Consider the following 20052-nt stretch of genomic DNA (forward strand, 5'->3'; position numbering starts at 1 on the left):
ACCCACACTCTCTGCCAGCTGTTGGCCAGAGCGCATCAGCTATTACCCACACTCTCTGCCAGCTGTTGGCCAGAGCGCATCAGCTATTACCCCACTCTCTGCCAGCTGTTGGCCAGAGCGCATCAGCTATTACCCACACTCTCTGCCAGCTGTTGGCCAGAGCGCATCAGCTATTACCCACACTCTCTGCCAGCTGTTGGCCAGAGCGCATCAGCTATTACCCACACTCTCTGCCAGCTGTTGGCCAGAGCGCATCAGCTATTACCCACACTCTCTGCCAGCTGTTGCCAGCTGCCAGCTGTTGGCCAGAGCGCATCGCACCCACTCTCTGCCAGCTATTACCCACACTCTCTGCCAGCTGTTGGCCAGAGCGCATCAGCTATTACCCACACTCTCTGCCAGCTGTTCTGCCAGCTGTTACCCACACTCTGGCCAGCTGTTGGCCAGCGCATCAGCTATTACCCACACTCTCTGCCAGCTGTTGGCCAGAGCGCATCAGCTATTACCACACTCTCTGCCAGCTGTTGGCCAGAGCGCATCAGCTATTACACTCTCTGCCAGCCTATTACCCACACTCTCTGCCAGCTGTTGGCCAGAGCGCATCAGCTATTACCCACACTCTCTGCCAGCTGTTGGCCAGAGCGCATCAGCTATTACCCACTCTCTGCCAGCTGTTGGCCAGAGCGCATCAGCTATTACCCACACTCTCTGCCAGCTGTTGGCCAGAGCGCATCAGCTATTACCCACACTCTCTGCCAGCTGTTGGCCAGAGCGCATCAGCTATTACCCACACTCTCTGCCAGCTGTTGGCCAGAGCGCATCAGCTATTACCCACACTCTCTGCCAGCTGTTGGCCAGAGCGCATCAGCTATTACCCACACTCTCTGCCAGCTGTTGGCCAGAGCGCATCAGCTGTTACCCACACTCTCTGCCAGCTGTTGGCCAGAGCGCATCAGCTATTACCCACACTCTCTGCCAGCTGTTGGCCAGAGCGCATCAGCTATTACCCACACTCTCTGCCAGCTGTTGGCCAGAGCGCATCAGCTATTACCCCACTCTCTGCCAGCTGTTGGCCAGAGCGCATCAGCTATTACCCACACTCTCTGCCAGCTGTTGGCCAGAGCGCATCAGCTATTACCCACACTCTCTGCCAGCTGTTGGCCATCAGCTATTACCCGCATCTCTGCCAGCTGTTGGCCAGAGCGCATCAGCACTCTCTGCCAGCTGTTGGCCAGAGCGCATCAGCTATTACCCACACTCTCTGCCAGCTGTTGGCCAGAGCGCATCAGCTATTACCCACACTCTCTGCCAGCTGTTGGCCAGAGCGCATCAGCTATTACCCACACTCTCTGCCAGCTGTTGGCCAGAGCGCCAGAGCGCATCAGCTATTACCCACACTCTCTGCCAGCTGTTGGCCAGAGCGCAGCTATTACCCACACTCTCTGCCAGCTGTTGCCAGCTGTTGGCGCATCAGCTATTACCCCCACTCTCTGCCAGCTGTTGGCCAGAGCGCATCAGCTATTACCCCACTCTCTGCCAGCTGTTGGCCTGCCAGCTGTTGGCCAGCGCATCAGCTATTACCCACACTCTCTGCCAGCTGTTGGCCAGAGCGCATCAGCTATTACCCACACTCTCTGCCAGCTGTTGGCCAGAGCGCATCAGCTATTACCCACACTCTCTGCCAGCTGTTGGCCAGAGCGCATCAGCTGTTACCCACACTCTCTGCCAGCTGTTGGCCAGAGCGCATCAGCTGTTTACCCACACTCTCTGCCAGCTGTTGGCCAGAGCGCATCAGCATCAGCTGTTACCCACACTCTCTGCCAGCTGTTGGCCAGAGCGCATCAGCTATTACCCACACTCTCTGCCAGCTGTTGGCCAGAGCGCATCAGCTATTACCCCACTCTCTGCCAGCTGTTGGCCAGAGCGCATCAGCTATTACCCCCACTCTCTGCCAGCTGTTGGCCAGAGCGCATCAGCTACCCCCACTCTCTGCCAGCTGTTGGCCAGAGCGCATCAGCTATTACCCACACTCTCTGCCAGCTGTTGGCCAGAGCGCATCAGCTATTACCCCCACTCTCTGCCAGCTGTTGGCCAGAGCGCATCAGCTATTACCCCCACTCTCTGCCAGCTGTTGGCCAGAGCGCATCAGCTATTACCCACACTCTCTGCCAGCTGTTGGCCAGAGCGCATACCCCACTCTCTGCCAGCTGTTAGCGCCCTGTTACCCCCACTCTCTGCCAGCTGTTGGCCAGAGCGCATCAGCTGTTGGCCAGAGCCCCACCCCCACTCTCTGCCAGCTGTTGGCCAGAGCGCATCAGCTGTTACCCCAGCTCTCTGCCAGCTGTTGGCCAGAGCGCATCAGCTGTTACCCCCACTCTCTGCCAGCTGTTGGCCAGAGCGCATCAGCTATTACCCACACTCTCTGCCAGCTGTTGGCCAGAGCGCATCAGCTATTACCCACACTCTCTGCCAGCTGTTGGCCAGAGCGCATCAGCTATTACCCCCACTCTCTGCCAGCTGTTGGCCAGAGCGCATCAGCTGTTGGCCAGAGCGCATTACCCCCACTCTCTGCCAGCTGTTGGCCAGAGCGCATCAGCTGTTACCCCCACTCTCTGCCAGCTGTTGGCCAGAGCGCATCAGCTGTTACCCCACTCTCTGCCAGCTGTTGGCCAGAGCGCATCAGCTGTTACCCCCACTCTCTGCCAGCTGTTGGCCAGAGCGCATCAGCTATTACCCCCACTCTCTGCCAGCTGTTGGCTAGAGCGCATCAGCTGTTACCCACTCTCTGCCAGCTGTTGGCCAGAGCGCATCAGCTGTTACCCCCACTCTCTGCCAGCTGTTGGCCAGAGCGCATCAGCTGTTACCCACACTCTCTGCCAGCTGTTGGCCAGAGCGCATCAGCTGTTACCCCCACTCTCTGCCAGCTGTTGGCCAGAGCGCATCAGCTGTTACCCCCACTCTCTGCCAGCTGTTGGCCAGAGCGCATCAGCTGTTACCCACACTCTCTGCCAGCTGTTGGCTAGAGCGCATCAGCTATTACCCCCACTCTCTGCCAGCTGTTGGCCAGAGCGCATCAGCTATTACCCCCACTCTCTGCCAGCTGTTGGCTAGAGCGCATCAGCTATTACCCCCACTCTCTGCCAGCTGTTGGCCAGAGCGCATCAGCTGTTACCCCCACTCTCTGCCAGCTGTTGGCCAGAGCGCATCAGCTGTTACCCCCACTCTCTGCCAGCTGTTGGCCACACTCTGCCAGCTGTTGGCCACACTCTGCCAGCTGTTGGCCAGAGCGCATCAGCTGTTACCCACACTCTCTGCCAGCTGTTGGCCAGAGCGCATCAGCTGTTACCCCCACTCTCTGCCAGCTGTTGGCCAGAGCGCATCAGCTGTTACCCCCACTCTCTGCCAGCTGTTGGCCACACTCTGCCAGCTGTTGGCCACACTCTGCCAGCTGTTGGCCAGAGCGCATCAGCTGTTACCCACACTCTCTGCCAGCTGTTGGCCAGAGCGCATCAGCTGTTACCCACACTCTCTGCCAGCTGTTGGCCAGAGCGCATCATTACCAGACTCGCTAAATATCGCATCTTTTTCTGTTTGAGAGAATCATCAGTGTAAAATGCGATTGGAAACGCTTTGACTTGTGTTGTGTACTTAAACCCCTTTCTCTCTCTCCCTAATTTCATGATATACGATTAGTAGTTAGTCTGGTCTCATTGCTGCAACTCCCGTACGGACTCGGGAGAGGTGAAGGCCGAGACCCGTGCGTCCTCCGAAACACGGCCCTACATGCCGCACTGCTTCTTGACACAACGCCCGCTTAACCCGCAAGCCAATGTGTCGGGCGGAAACTCCGTACACCTGGCGACCTTGTCGGTGTGCATTGCACCCGGCCCGCCACGGGAGTCGCTAGATTGCGATGGGACAAGCACATCCCTGCCGGGCAAACCCTCCCCTTAACTCAAATGGCGCTGGGCCAATTATGCGCCGCGCCGTGGGTCTTCCGGTCGCGGCCGGCTGTGACAGAGCCTGGACTCGAACCAGGACCTCTAGTGGCACAGCTAGCACTGTGATGCAGAGCCCTGAGGCGGCCCCCCCCCCCTGAGACGCAGCCCCCCCCTGAGACGGAGCCCTGAGGCCCCCCCCACATCTGCAACATGTCAATTTGATGGAAACATCTCTTGGGGGAAAAAGCGCATTTTGTTTTTATACAGATTTTAGAATATTTACATTCAAATCTGTTGCCAATTGGAAGGAAAGTTGGCAAGTGACTGACATGGCAAGCTAATTGGATGGACACCTAGCTAGTGACTGACATGGCACGCTAATTGGATGGACACCTAGCTAGTGACTGACATGGCAAGCTAATTGGATGGACACCTAGCTAGTGGCTGACATGGCACGCTAATTGGATGGACACCTAGCTAGTGACTGACATGGCAAGCTAATTGGATGGACACCTAGCTAGTGACTGACATGGAAAGCTAATTGGATGGACACAGCTAGTGACTGACATGGCAAGCTAATTGGATGGACACCTAGCTAGTGACTGACATGGCAAGCTAATTGGATGGACACCGAGCTAGTGGCTGACATGGCAAGCTAATTGGATGGACACCTAGCTAGTGACTGACATGGCAAGCTAATTGGATGGACACCTAGCTAGTGGCTGACATGGCAAGCTAATTGGATGGACACCTAGCTAGTGACTGACATGGCAAGCTAATTGGATGGACACCTAGCTAGTGACTGACATGGCAAGCTAATTGGATGGACACCTAGCTAGTGACTGACATGGCAAGCTAATTGGATGGACACCTAGCTAGTGACTGACATGGCACGCTAATTGGATGGACACCTAGCTAGTGGCTGACATGGCACGCTAATTGGATGGACACAGCAAGTGACTGACATGGCACGCTAATTGGATGGACACAGCTAGTGACTGACATGGCAAGCTAATTGGATGGACACAGCTAGTGACTGACATGGCAAGCTAATTGGATGGACACAGCTAGTGACTGACATGGCACGCTAATTGGATGGACACAGCTAGTGACTGACATGGCACGCTAATTGGATGGACACCGAGCTAGTGGCTGACATGACAAGCTAATTGGATGGACACAGCTAGTGACTGACATTGCAAGCTAATTGGATGGACACCTAGCTAGTGGCTGACATGGCAAGCTAATTGGATGGACACCTAGCTAGTGACTGACATGGCACGCTAATTGGATGGACACCGAGATAGTGGCTGACATGGCAAGCTAATTGGATGGACACCTAGCTAGTGACTGACATGACAAGCTAATTGGATGGACACCTAGCTAGTGGCTGACATGGCAAGCTAATTGGATGGACACCTAGCTAGTGGCTGACATGGCAAGCTAATTGGATGGACACCTAGCTAGTGGCTGACATGACAAGCTAATTGGATGGACACCGAGATAGTGGCTGACATGGCAAGCTAATTGGATGGACACCTAGCGAGTGGCTGACATGACAAGCTAATTGGATGGACACCTAGCTAGTGGCTGACATGACAAGCTAATTGGATGGACACCTAGCTAGTGGCTGACATGACAAGCTAATTGGATGGACACCTAGCTAGTGACTGACATTGCAAGCTAATTGGATGGACACCGAGCTAGTGACTGACATGGCAAGCTAATTGGATGGACACCGAGCTAGTGACTGACATGGCAAGCTAATTGGATGGACACCGAGCTAGTGGCTGACATGGCAAGCTAATTGGATGGACACCTAGCTAGTGGCTGACATGACAAGCTAATTGGATGGACACCTAGCTAGTGGCTTACATGGCAAGAGAAACTGCTGACGTACAACCAAATGTAGAGCTTGTACCTTGTGTATTCTGCTTTTCTAACTCAACAGTTGAGACCCCGACTGAGTTCCTAACGGAAACCCTGGTCTAATCAGGGAGCCCCCTTTTTAAAAATAAATTAATTAATTTTGTTAGTCACTCATTGATATCATTAACAGAACTGGAGCTAACTTAGATAGAATACAAAACGTGCAAGTATTTTTTAAAACATTTTAAACTCTCAACAGTAAGTTGACACCTTGACCTGAGTTCCTAGCAGCCTGCTGCCCCTTCAGCTTATGGCTGAAGCCGGTCCATGTCTCGTGTCTCTGTCTGTCCCTCTAGTCTTTCTCAAGGGGTTGAGTTATAAACAAAATACAAAAATTGTTCTGCTCTCACCAATATAATGAACAATGTCATATTCTTCTCCTCCAGTCTCTGACAGAAGACATGGTGATGTTTGCTGGATCTGTGGCCCACCTGTACTCCAACCTGACCAAGCCGTGTCTGGACGTGGTGGTGACCTGTTATACCCTCCTCAGGACAGCGGAGTCTAAAGGAGCCAACACCACCTGGCCCTCCGTCATCGCCGGCGTGGTCGTGGCAATCACCGCCAAGGTGTCTCATGTGCTTTTTTTAATTTAGTCTTAATACCTTTTTTTTTTTTAAATATTTGGTTTATTGGGATTTTTCAGCGTTTTTTGTTTTGACAAAACAAAAAAAGTTTTGAAATGATTTCCACAGATGGTAGTACAGTGTGTTCTCACCCACTTTGTGTAATTACTCTGGTTGTGTTTTTTGATGCAATTATCTTTTATCACGAAGGTTCTGAGGATGTTTTCGCCGCGGTTTGGTAAACTAGTGGTGGAAGAAGTTGAGGTACATGAGGAAAGGAGAGTTGAGGTACATAAGCTAGTGAATATACTGTCTTCTACGGAGGACACAAGGTAACTATCACACCTGGGCAAATGCAGACACACCTAGTGAATACTCGGAGGAGACCTGGGTAAATGCAGACACACCTAGTGAATATACTACGGAGGACAAGGTAACTGTCACACCTGGGCAAACACATCACACCTGGGTAAGACACACCTAGTGAATATACTGTCTTCTACGGAGGGCACAAGGTAACACACCTAGTGAATATACTGTCTTCTACGGAGAGCACAAGGTAACTGTCACACCTGGGCAAATGCAGACACACCTAGTGAATATATAGAGAGCACAAGGTAAACATGACCGTTGACCGTTCTGTCAATGTCAGAATGCTCAAAGTTCAGAGATATTATGTCAGGTGAAAGGGAAAAAGACTGCCAGGCGTAATCAGTCTCCCCGGTGGCACAGAGGTCTAAGGCCCTGCATCTCCGTGCCAGCGGCGTCACCACAGACACCCTGGTTAGAATCCAGGCTGTATCACAACGGGCCGTGATTGGGGAGTCCCATAAGGGCGGCGCACAATTGACCCAGCGTTGGCCGGGGGTAGGCCGTCATTGTAAATAAGAATTTGTTCTTAACTGACTTGCCAAGTTAAATTTTAAAAATCTGACTATCTCTGCCTTTCATAAAGGCTCTGGGATTCTGCAGGTGTGATCAGACTGATGCCTGATGCCTCATAATGTTCCGCTTGAAGAAATAATGAAAGGAAGGAGACTCTGTCAGGCTTTCCAGATGTTGCATTGAGTGAAAACACTTTAATTTTATGATTTTCATAATGTTCTCGTCTGTTGTGAAGAGGGGGGGGGAGTCTTGTCATGTGACCAAGTAGAAATAGAGAACCTAATCTCCTGTTGGCCAATCTGAAATGCTGCTTGTTTTTTTTTTTTAAACCCCTCTGTTTCAACACTCTCTAGTGTGGAGCTGTGTTGGTTTGTAAATGCTGACTCTTACCCAAGCCATGCATCAACCCCATTTAATGGTCTTGTAATGACGCATTACATTATGTTGTCGTAATTTTTTGCAGACGCTGTTATCCAGAGCGACTTACAAGAGCAATTAGGGCTAAGTGCCTTGCTCAAGGGCACATCCACAGATTTGTTCACCTTGTCGACTCGGGGATTCTAACCAGCTACCTTTTGGTTAGTAGCCCGTCACTCTAACCGCTAGGCTAGCTGCCACCTCCGTTGGTAAGAGTGTGGCTCTAGCAAAGCCAAGGTTGTGGGCTGTGGAGGTCAGGAAATCAGCTGGTGATTGTCAAGCAAATAACGGTCGGTCTCACTGGTAATTGAACGTTAATTAACTTCTTATGGGCAGGTGGGACGGTAGCGTCCCACCTGCCCAACATCCGGTGAAATTGCAGAGAGCGAAATTCAAACTACAGAATTATAAATATTTAACATTTTATTTCATAAAATCACAAGTGTTATACGTCAAAATAAAGCGTAATTTGTTAATCTAATCTAACAGCCGCTGTGTCAGATTTCAAAAAAGCTTTACGGCGAAAGCAAACCATGCGATTATCTGAGGACAACGCCCCGCATACAAAAGCATGAAAAACATATTTCAACCAGACAGGTACGCCATGAAAGTCAGAAATAGCGATATAATAAATGCCTTTGGTCTTCTTCTGTTGGCGCTCCAAAAGGTCCCAGTTACATCACAAATGGTCCTTTTGTTCGATAATGTCCTACTTTATATCCATAAAAACTCAGTTTAGCTGGCGCGCTTCAGTCAATAATCCAACCAGTTTCCCTCCATCAAAATGCATACAAAATAAATCACAAACTTTTCCAAACAAGTCAAACAAAGTTTATAATCAAACCTTAGGTACCCTAATACGTAAATAAATAAAATTGTGAGTGAGAATCGTTATTGTCTTTACCGGAGAAAAATCGCAAAGAAAAAAAAAGATTCACGCACTTGGAAACACTACAGCCACCTAGAAAAACTACAATTTCTGCATCATATTTCCATAAACCAGCCTGAAACTCTTTCTAAAGACTGACATCTAGTGGAAGCCCTAGGAACTGCAATCTGGGAGGACTTCACCTTACATAAAAGTGACAACCATTGAAAATAGTGGTAGGCAGATTTTTTGGGGGGGGTTGTCCTCGGGGTTTCGCCTGCCATATCAGTTCTGTTATACTCGCAGTCATTATTTTAACAGTTTTAGAAACTTTAGTGTGTTTTCTATCCAAATCTATCTAATTATATGCATATCCTGCTTCTGGGCTATGAGTATCAGTATATATATAATATGAGTAACAGGCAGTTTATTTCGGTACGCTTTTCATCCGGAGGTGAAAATACAAAAATAAAATCCCTACCCAAGATAATTTAACAAACACATTTAGCATCTCCTGGCTTCCACACACAGCCTACAAGCCACTGATGCAGACCTTTGGAACATCTACATTTTTAAGTCTAATAAATCCATTTAATATAGCCTACATCTTGACAATAAATCCATAATTTATTTTTAGAAAGGCATAAAGGAACTTGATATGAAGAAAATGTCATCTATTTCAGAAAAACAGAATAGCATACTCTGAGTTGTCCTTATGTGTTAGGACCTGCTCAGGATATGCCAAATGACTTTGGGCTACGCTAGTTCATTATGTTAGGTCCTGATCTGGCTATGCCATATGGCTGTGGGCTACACTAGTTCATTATGTTAGGTCCTGATCTGGCTATGCCATATGGCTGTGGGCTACACTAGTTCATTTAGTTGTCCTGATGTTAGGCCCTGATCTGGCTGTGCCATATGGCTGTGGGCTACACTAGTTCATTTAGTTGTCCTGATGTTAGGCCCTGATCTGGCTGTGCTATATGGCTGTGGGCTACACTAGTTCATTTAGTTGTCCTGATGTTAGGCCCTGATCTGGCTGTGCCATATGGCTGTGGGCTACACTAGTTCATTTAGTTGTCCTGATGTTAGGCCCTGATCTGGCTATGCCATATGGCTGTGGGCTACATTAGTTCATTTAGTGGTCCTTATGTTAGGTCCTGATCTGGCTATGCCATATGGCTGTGGGCTACACTAGTTCATTTAGTGGTCCTTATGTTAGGCCCTGATCTGGCTATGCCATATGGCTGTGGGCTACACTAGTTCATTTAGTTGTCATTATGTTAGGTCCTGATCTGGCTATGCCATATGGCTGTGGGCTACGCTAGTTCATTATGTTAGGTCCTGATCTGGCTGTGCCAAATGACTTTGGGCTACACTAGTTCATTATGTTAGGTCCTGATCTGGCTATGCCATATGGCTGTGGGCTACACTAGTTCATTTAACAGACAAGATTTGCTTAGAATTCCGTGGCATTATTTTATAGTATGAAGAATACAACTGAACAAGTTGTATAAATTAGAAAGGTTATTTCCTCAACTATTTGAGGGAGTGTTGCACATGCAGCCATTCTGTGTTAATCAGTTAACAAAGAAACTCCTATATGCTTAATTTAGTCATGTAACTTTTCCGCAAACATTGGGCCGTATGTGTTTATTAATTACATTCTGGGCCTTAGTAACAGGCAGTTTATTTCGGTGCGCTTTTCATCCGGAGGTGAAAATACTGCTCCCTACCCAAGATAAACAAACATTGGGCCGTATGTGTTTATTAATATATATATATGTAAGGCTGCATGATGCGACTCTAATGATTTGAAAAAAGTAGCTTGTAAGGTATGAGGTCTTTGTTTTGTTTTTTGCGCAGGCTGTTCACACTTCATCAGTCTCTCATTCACAATTTGACAAGCACTTGATAGAAGCTTGAAGATTGAAGCCTCGAATTTCACAGCAGCGTCCCTTTGTGTGTCCATAATGCACCCTAAAAACAATCCATGTATTTTTCTGCGGCCAGTGGCCGTTGTGCGCTCCTCCCCCCGAGTGCTGCGCGCTCCATCACGTGATCACCGACACAACGGGGACGCAACTGTGCGTGTCCTTATCCAATTCTGAGGTGCATATTGGGACAACTGTCCACATTTTACTTTTCGTCAGCCGAACAAGATGAGTAAGGCCTAACGAACAGCAAAAGCACTAGCCTCGGTCAGTCTACTATCCCCCCATAGTATGAAGGTTGATCTACTCTGTGTGAGAGATAAATATTCCAACCGTAGACTGGGACAGTTGTGGTATGAGAGAGATCCCACATTAATTAATACAACCACTAGCATCAAACTTTCTACGTAATGTGGCTGACGCAATAGATCAGAACGTTTAGCTTAAAATGTTGATAAACTATGAAGCTATTTCTTCACATTATAAGCACAGCCATGTGCACACTGCAGTAGGCTATAAGCGTGAATGTGCCATTAGCTGGAAAACACCATTTTCCAAAGTGACTGCAAATAACTTTCTTTTTGTTGTTGTTGTATTGTCTGGAAACTCACTTGTAGAATTGTTGCAGTAGGTCTCTTAAAAAAAAAAAAAAAGAGGCCGTACAAGGTTATTAAACCGAGGTGCCTAGTTCTTCTGTTGTTGGTAATCAGGTAATGTGCAACCTAACCCTGGCCCTGATATGCAATGTCTCCAAACCCCCTCTGATTTTAAATCTACATCTTGTTTTGGTATTTTGTCATTTAAATGTATGCAGCCTGTTGTCTAAAATGGAGTTTGATTTGAGCTACATCAACGGGTGCTGATGTAGTTGTCTCCTGAAACCTGGCTCAGCAAGTCTGTTCTGGATAAGGATATTTGTATAACTGGTTAGAATGTGTATCACACTGATTTGCGTTAAGGTGGGGTTGTATTTGTAAAGACTCAATTCCTTGTAAGTGGCAAAGTATGAAACTACGTATTTGTAAACAGTTGGAATGTCTTGCTTTGTTTCTTGAGGTTTCAAAGGGTCTCTAACTGTGATTGGCTGTTATAGACCCCCCCCCCCCCTCTGCTCTCTCTAACTGTGATTGGCTGTTATAGGACCCCCCCTGCTCTCTGTATCTGTGATTGGCTGTTATAGACCCCCTCCCCCTCTGCTCTCTGTATCTGTGATTGGCTGTTATAGACCCCCTCTGCTCTCTATATCTGTGATTGGCTGTTATAGACCCCCTCTACTCTCTGTATCTGTGATTGGCTGTTATAGACCCCCCCTCTGCTCTCTCGAACTGTGATTGGCTACCCCCCCCTCTGCTCTCTGTATCTGTGATTGGCTGTTATAGACCCCCTCTACTCTCTATATCTGTGATTGGCTGTTATAGACCCCCCCTCTGTATCTAGACCCCCTCTGCTCTTATCTGTGATTGGCTGTTATAGACCCCCCCCTCTGCTCTCTGTATCTGTGATTGGCTGTTATAGACCCCCTCTGCTCTCTGTATCTGTGATTGGCTGTTATAGACCCCCCCCCCTCTGCTCTCTGTATCTGTGATTGGCTGTTATAGACCCCCCTCTGCTCTCTGTATCTGATTGGCTGTTATAGACCCCCTTCTACTCTCTATATCTGTGATTGGCTGTTATAGACCCCCTCTACTCTCTATATCTGTGATTGGCTGTTATAGACCCCCTCTACTCTCTATATCTGTGATTGGGTGTTATAGACCCCCCTCTACTCTCTGTATCTGTGATTGGCTGTTATAGACCCCCCTCTGCTCTCTCGAACTGTGATTGGCTGTTATAGGACCCCCCTGCTCTCTGTATCTGTGATTGGCTGTTATCTCTGTGATTGGCCCAAATCTCAAACATTCTGCTGTTGGTGTTTTTTGTAATGAATAAAGTGACCATTGTGCTGTTGTTGCTGTTAGAAATACTAAGGTTCCTAAGACAAACCCACTCTTTATTCATAAGAGAAATTTGAAGAGTTTTAATGAGAATGCTATTTCGATTACATTTTTATTTTAATATTTATCTTTAATTGAGGAAGAGTTTATTCTTGACGTGCTTTTTCCAAATAGTAAACAGACATGCCCCATTCCACAGGTTCAGGGCTAGAGGGAGGGGTAATCCATGGTTTTCTTCTGAGCTGTCTTGTATTATTCACGACTGTAATCTAGCCTGGGCTAAAGCAAGGAAATCATGTTCTGATGCTGATTGGCTGTTATAGACCCCCCCCCCCTCTGCTCTCTGTATCTGATTGGCTGGTTGTTAGGCAGCTATGAAACAAGTGTTCTTTTCTACTCAGGAAGTCCAAGGCTGAACATTTTGTCTACCACTGATAGCCTGAATGACCCCTATAAAGTTTTGGAAGGCTAAGTCTGAATGTTAATGAATTACTCCGCTGAATATGACTGACCTGAAATGCTGAAGCTTTCTATCTTGGCCAGGACGCTCTTGAAAAAGCCCTTTCAAATGTCAATGAACCCTTCCTGGTTAAATAAATAAAACTGCTTTTATTAGAAAGCATCCTCTCTCAACTAGAAACTCACTCGCTGCGTACGATATGTACGTTAGTTAGGCTCTACACCCCTTGTAAAGTGGATTAATGTGCTTCATTTTAAGTTATTTGTGAACTTTAGTTGTGATACAAACTTTATTTAAAACATATAGGCCTATGGGCTAGGCTACATGATGTGTGCGACCTATGATTAGGGGGTGGGGGGGAAAAGGCATTGTTTCTTATGCTGAGCATCATTCACAAGTGATAATATATAATTGACCAATGATGGGTTACAATATTAGCCTATCAGACTATTCTCGATTTAATCTGGTCTTTTACATATACTAAATGATTTTGGATGGACCATTTATCATGTCACCTGTATCGAAACAGGGTCAGCAGGACGAAACGCATGTCATCTTTGCACTTAAATAGCGAATGGAGGATGTTTTTCCCCTGGTTCATTTTCATGCCAGCCGGGTACTCTATACTCCTGTTGTAAAGAGAAGCAATGTGCTTAATATTAGGGAAGTTGATAAATAAATACAGTAGGCCTAGCCTATAGAAAGCTGATCCTCTTTTTATTAGAGGCCATCACTCTGTTTTCTCCCTTAATTGCATAGCCTTAATGCTGCCCAACATGAGCTCATGGGATCTCATGAAGTGTTTGATTAGATTTTAGAATACATTTGCATTTGATGTCAGAGTGGTAAGCTGGACAATAGAACCCTGAGTACCAGGCCGGTAGCATGTTTGGTAGGCTCGTCAGCAGCATCAGAGCTTGGAGAAGCCTAATTCCCGTGACCTAAACATTCCCGTGGAATTTGACTGCCTTCATGACTCGTGACCGCCGGTGGGCTGTTGCGGTGACTGTTTTACCGACACTAGTTGTGGGTTCAATTCCCCCAGGGATTTGATACCATACTAAAGATGATGCACTCACTCATTGAGCTGTAAGTCGCTTGGGATGGAAGTGTCTGCTAAATTACTACAATATGATTATTTAGGCCTTGTTTCTATAATATTACATGTGAATATGTCCTCCTGCCACTAGGTGGAGATGTCCCAGCTGCAGCGGTCCTACCGCTCCTTGTCGTCCCAGATCAACCTGATCCTGTTTAAGCGTCTGTGGTACGTGATGCTAGAGCAGTTCCTGATGAAATACCTGTGGAGTGCCTCGGGACTCGTCATGGTGGCTGTACCAATCATCACCGCCACAGGGTACTCCCGATATGGTAAGACCAGTCACGGGGGGGTTCCTCCGGGTGTGGTGAGACCAGTCACGGGGGGGGGGGGGGGTTCTCCCGGTGTGGTAGGACCAGTCACGGGGGTCCCTCCGGGTATGGTAAGATGGCTGTTTTTACTGATGATCCACTAGTAGTTTAAAATTATGTATTTTCATGACCCTGTTCTGGCTCCCCGACCAGCCGCTCCTTCAAAAACCGTCCCGCGGCTTAATCTAGTTGCGTACACCTTATAGTCTGTGATCCAGTGGAGGACTTTTACATTGGAGGATGGGTGAACTGTAATGGATAGAATGGAATTAAGGGAACTGTGTAAAACACATTGTTTCCAATTGTTTGATACCTTTACAATCAACCCGTCCTCCGCCGACCAGCCTCCCACTCCTACGTTCAGGGTTTGCAGCCCACTAGTCACCTCATCCATGTAGCACACAGAGTAACGGGTTCAGAGCCCACATGAAGACTCTTCACAGACCAGTAACGGGTTCAGAGCCCACATGAAGACTCTTCACAGACCAGTAACGGGTTCAGAGCCCACATGAAGACTCTTCACAGACCAGTAACGGGTTCAGAGCCCACATGAAGACTCTTCACAGACCAGTAACGGGTTCAGAGCCCACATGAAGACTCTTCACAGACCAGTAACGGGTTCAGAGCCCACATGAAGACTCTTCACAGACCAGTAACGGGTTCAGAGCCCACATGAAGACTCTTCACAGACCAGTAACAGGGGTTTTCTATCATCATAGTTGCAGCAGCTCCTGGTGAGCGTCAGTCCAACTGCCTGGCCCGATAGGTGATGCAAGGGCTCCGACACTGACGCTTTCAGGTAGGAAGCCGTTTAAGTTGAGATTCAACAAAAAACCACTGACGCTCAGACTTGTTCCGGGGAGAAGGTGTCTCCTTAATGGAGCCTTTACGTTATCCTGGGTCGGTCGCACGCCATCCTTGTCAACGTAGAGCCCCAGGAACTCAACACTGGGTGACCAACTTCTCACTCTGCGGTCGCAGCCCTGCTTCCACAAAGCGCCTCAGCACTTTCCTCTGCTGAGAGTTATGCTCTTCCAGTGTCCAGCTTGGAATCGCTGTCATCCATCCAGATACTGCTGGACCCCTGTGATGCCAGCTAGCAAGGTTCATGTAGCTTTGAAATATGGACACTGCTGTGGACACTCCAAACTGGGAGCCTTGTTGCCCTCAAAAGCGCCCCTGTGTGTGTGTTGGTCAGGGCATCTCCTGCGTCTCCATCCAATGCTAGCTGCTGATTGGCTCGTGTTGTGTCCAACACTCCTACGTCTCCATCCAAAGCTAGCTGCTGATTGGCTCGTGTTGTGTCCAACACTCCTGCGTCTCCATCCAATGCTAGCTGCTGATTGGCTCATGTTGTGTCCAACACTCCTACGTCTCCATCCAAAGCTAGCTGCTGATCGGCTCATGTTGTGTCCAACACTCCTACGTCTCCATCCAAAGCTAGCTGCTGATTGGCTCGTGTTGTGTCCAACACTCCTGCGTCTCCATCCAATGCTAGCTGCTGATTGGCTCATGTTGTGTCCAACACTCCTACGTCTCCATCCAAAGCTAGCTGCTGATTGGCTCGTGTTGTGTCCAACACTCCTGCGTCTCCATCCAAAGCTAGCTGCTGATTGGCTCGTGTTGTGTCCAACACTCCTACGTCTCCATCCAAAGCTAGCTGCTGGTAGGCTCGTCTCCAGCTATATGTCTCCTCTGTTTACAGTAATGATAGATTTACAGTACTAAACCTACAGCAACCCCCCTCATAGTGATGATCCATCATAAGGAGGCTGGGGAAGGGTTTGACTGTGTCCCCGAAGGAGCAGGAGCAGGCTTACAAATGTGTTTATGTATGGGCTATGAAGTGTTTGTGTATCTTCTGTATGCTTTCAGACTCCGAGGATGTGAAGCAGTTGGCCATGAATTTGAAAGAGGAGGACCTAGTGAGTGAGAGGGCTCAGGCCTTTTCCACCGCTCGGAACCTCCTCAACTCCGCCGCAGACGCCGTCGAGAGAATCATGAGCTCTTATAAGGAGGTGAGGCTATAGAACCGGCCTCTAGACCCTAACCCCTAACCCCTCACTGTCAAGAGGCTCATGAGCACCATCAAGGAGGTGAGGCTATAGAACCGGCCCTTAGACCCTAACCCCTCACTGTCAAGAGGCTCATGAGCACCATCAAGGAGGTGAGGCTATAGAACCGACCCCTAACCCCTCACTGTCAAGAGGCTCATGAGCACCATCAAGGAGTTGAGGCTATAGAAACGACCCCTAGACCCTAACCCCTCACTGTCAAGAGGGTCATGAGCACCATCAAGGAGTTGAGGCTCCCGACTTCTCATTGATTGATTGCGTTCCCAGCTTCACCCCATTCCCTTTACAGTGCAGTACCTTTTGACTCGTTTTATCAGGTCAGTTGACTGAACACTGTCATTTACTGCCACAACCTGGGGATTAGTTACAGGGACTGATGTTTCAGATCAGACTGATTTTGAACCATGATAAAGTAGACGAACAACTAGTGAGTCTTTGGGGAAACCACTGTTCTATCATGGATCTAAATGTATAATAAACTCTACCACCTGCCCTGATTTTACTGGATAACCTTTGACCTTTGACCCGGTCCAGGTGACTGAGCTGGCTGGCTACACAGCCCGTGTGCACGAGATGTTCACTGTGTTTGAGGACGTGCGTGCGGGCGTGTTCCGTCGCTCTGCGGAGGGAGGAGATGAGCAGACGGGGGGAGGAACACAGCTGGTGCAGCACGGCATGAGGGTGGAGGGACCAATCATGATGCGAGGTAAACTGACTGACAAGGAATTCAACCAATCACTAGGCTATTTTTGTTAACCAATGGTATTCAAAGTGTAACTGCAGTGGTATTTGTTTTTGTACGTTATTTTTGTTTTTGATTAAATTCAGATTACAGATTATTGTATGGGACAATATACAAATGTTTTTTGAGAAAGAATTTGAAAAATACAATTTTATTGAGTAACTGTATTTATTGGTTTCTTAAAATTTTTTAAGACACTACTTAGGTTTCCATCCAACTGGTGACAGATTTTCATGTGAATATTCTAGAATGTATATTTCATGTGAATATTCTAGAATGTATATTTCATGTGAATATTCTAGAATGTATATTTCATGTGAATATTCTAGAATGTATATTTCTCCATCGGTGGGGTTTCTACCAAATGTTTCTTTTTAAATCGGTGAGAGATGATGTAGTGCACACAGTGGAATTTTTTTCGCTTAAGTGTTCATGTACCTGAATAAAAACGTAAAATTCCATGTGTTTTTCCGTCGCCTTTTCAACAAACCGTTACATAGCAAATGTGCCTACTCAAGTCTTGGCACGTGCGCACGAACCAACCGCTCGTAGAGCAGAGGAGGCTCTGCAGGTAGGCTCGTCTACATGATGAGATCATTATGGATAATATTTCTATCGGTCGACCAGAATAAGAGCATCAGTATTTATTGTAAAGGAGCATCAAGATCACTGTGGACTTTCACCACCCTGTGAAATTAATCAAAAGTTATTTCATCTGTAGCCTAATGAACTGCATGGTTTCCTGAGTCATAGTGAGAGGACCAGACACCATATCGTCACGTGACTCTGATGGTATGATGGTTATACTGAACAAAAATAGTTAAAGTTCATTTAAGGAAATCAGTTAATTGAAGTACATTCATTAGACCATAATCTATGGATTTCACAACTGGGAATACAGATATGCATCTGTTGGTCACAGATACCTCAAAGGGTGTGGCTCAGAGACCCAGTCAGCATCTGGTGTGGCTCAGAGACCCAGTCAGCATCTGGTGTGGCTCAGAGACCCAGTCAGCATCTGGTGTGGCTCAGAGACCCAGTCAGCATCTGGTGTGGCTCAGAGACCCAGTCAGCATCTGGTGTGGCTCAGAGACCCAGTCAGCATCTGGTGTGGCTCAGAGACCCAGTCAGCATCTGGTGTGGCTCAGAGACCCAGTCAGCATCTGGTGTGGCTCAGAGACCCAGTCAGCATCTGGTGTGGCTCAGAGACCCAGTCAGCATCTGGTGTGGCTCAGAGACACATCTGGTGTGGCTCAGAGTCAGCATCTGGTGTGGCTCAGAGACCCAGTCAGCATCTGGTGTGGCTCAGAGACCCAGTCAGCATCTGGTGTGGCTCAGAGACCCAGTCAGCATCTGGTGTGGCTCAGAGACCCAGTCAGCATCTGGTGTTGCCACCATTTAGCCTCATGCATCTCCTTCACATAGAGTTGATCAGGCTGGTGATTGTGGCCTGTGGAATGTTGTCCCACTCCTCTTCAATGGTTGTGCGACGTTTCTGGATATTGGCGGGAACTGGAACACACTGTTGTACACGTTGATCCAGAGCATCCCGAACATGCTCAATGGGTGACATGTCTGAGTATGGAGGCCATGGAAGAACTGGGACGTTTTCAGCTTCCAGGAATTGTGTACAGATCCTGGGGCCATGCATTATCATGCTGAACTTGGTGATGACAGTAGATTAATTACACAACAATGGGCCTCAGGATCTCGTCACTTTACCGACACAAAGATCCCACTATGTTGATCGGTCGGATTTGATCAAATTGTACTGGAACTTCCGGGTTCCATCACAGCTGCCTTTTTATGAAAACATTTTCTTCTCTCTATGTAACGTGATGGAAACATGTTATTTAAACTTTAACAGGGGACGACTCCCCCCCCCCGCCAGATAAAAAATCGGTACATTTCAATTTTACATCCAGAAACGACCTTCAATTCATGACATTTTCACTGATCAAAATGGAAAGATACCAATAAATACCGTTATTTGGTTCTTACAAAAACACTTCACTGAACCTGTGGATCTTCTGTGCCTTGTTCACCTGATGGTGTTGATCAGAGACCTGTCTGTCTGGCTGTGTTCACCTGATGGTGTTGATCAGAGACCTGTCTGTCTGGCTGTGTTCACCTGATGGTGTTGATCAGAGACCTGTCTGTCTGGCTGTGTTCACCTGATGGTGTTGATCAGAGACCAGTCTGTCTGGCTGTGTTCACCTGACTCCTCCTTGGGTCGGTCATCTAATGGTATTACACCATCTTGTTACAATGGTATTGCTAGAAATGGGGATACTTGTACTGTGTGATTTTGGTGTGTGTGTATTCTGTGTCCTGAACTGTCCCCGTTGTGTGTGTGTGTGTGTGTGCAGGTCAGGTGATAGACGTGGAGAAGGGCATCAGCTGTGAGAACCTTCCCATCATCACACCGACAGGAGACGTTGTCGTGTCCAGCCTCAACATCAAGGTGACAGACACCCTCGACAGCATCAACACAACTTAAACCCAGAGCAGATCTAGCTTGTTCCTAAAACTAACCAGCTTCAGTTACCTGTCGGCAGCTCCGTCTCTGGTTGGCTGCCTGTCGGCAGCTCCATCTCTGGTTGGCTGCCTCAACATCAAGGTGACACAGACAACCTAGACTCCAACACAACCTAACAAGCTAGATCTACTTTGGGTTTTCTAAAACTAACCAGCTTCAGTTAGCTTCACATTCCAGCTCAGGCTTCCTCCCCATTACGACGGTGGATATTGCTCGTTCGTCCTGCATATCACACGTGACATGGTCGAATGCAGAACTCTATATTGAGACGATACTGAAACATCAAGCCATTGGCGAGTCACTGCCACATTTTTCATTTTGTGCAAAAATGAATTAAGTTTTCTTGCTGATT

General features: G+C 47.8%; 1 protein-coding gene across 1 annotated transcript in view; it reads left to right on the plus strand.

The window, feature by feature from the left end:
• Window positions 1–20052, plus strand: part of abcd1 (ATP-binding cassette, sub-family D (ALD), member 1) — a 37069-nt gene that overhangs the window by 3613 nt on the left and 13404 nt on the right. The window contains exons 3-9 of the mRNA XM_065021002.1: window positions 6257–6439; window positions 6647–6747; window positions 6921–6951; window positions 14125–14305; window positions 16220–16362; window positions 16954–17125; window positions 19531–19625. Coding sequence (XP_064877074.1) covers window positions 6257–6439; window positions 6647–6747; window positions 6921–6951; window positions 14125–14305; window positions 16220–16362; window positions 16954–17125; window positions 19531–19625 — 906 coding nt within the window. The remainder of the gene's footprint in view (window positions 1–6256; window positions 6440–6646; window positions 6748–6920; window positions 6952–14124; window positions 14306–16219; window positions 16363–16953; window positions 17126–19530; window positions 19626–20052) is intronic.

This window comes from Oncorhynchus nerka, linkage group LG7 (genome assembly GCF_034236695.1).
Source record: "Oncorhynchus nerka isolate Pitt River linkage group LG7, Oner_Uvic_2.0, whole genome shotgun sequence".
Lineage (NCBI taxonomy): Eukaryota > Metazoa > Chordata > Actinopteri > Salmoniformes > Salmonidae > Oncorhynchus > Oncorhynchus nerka.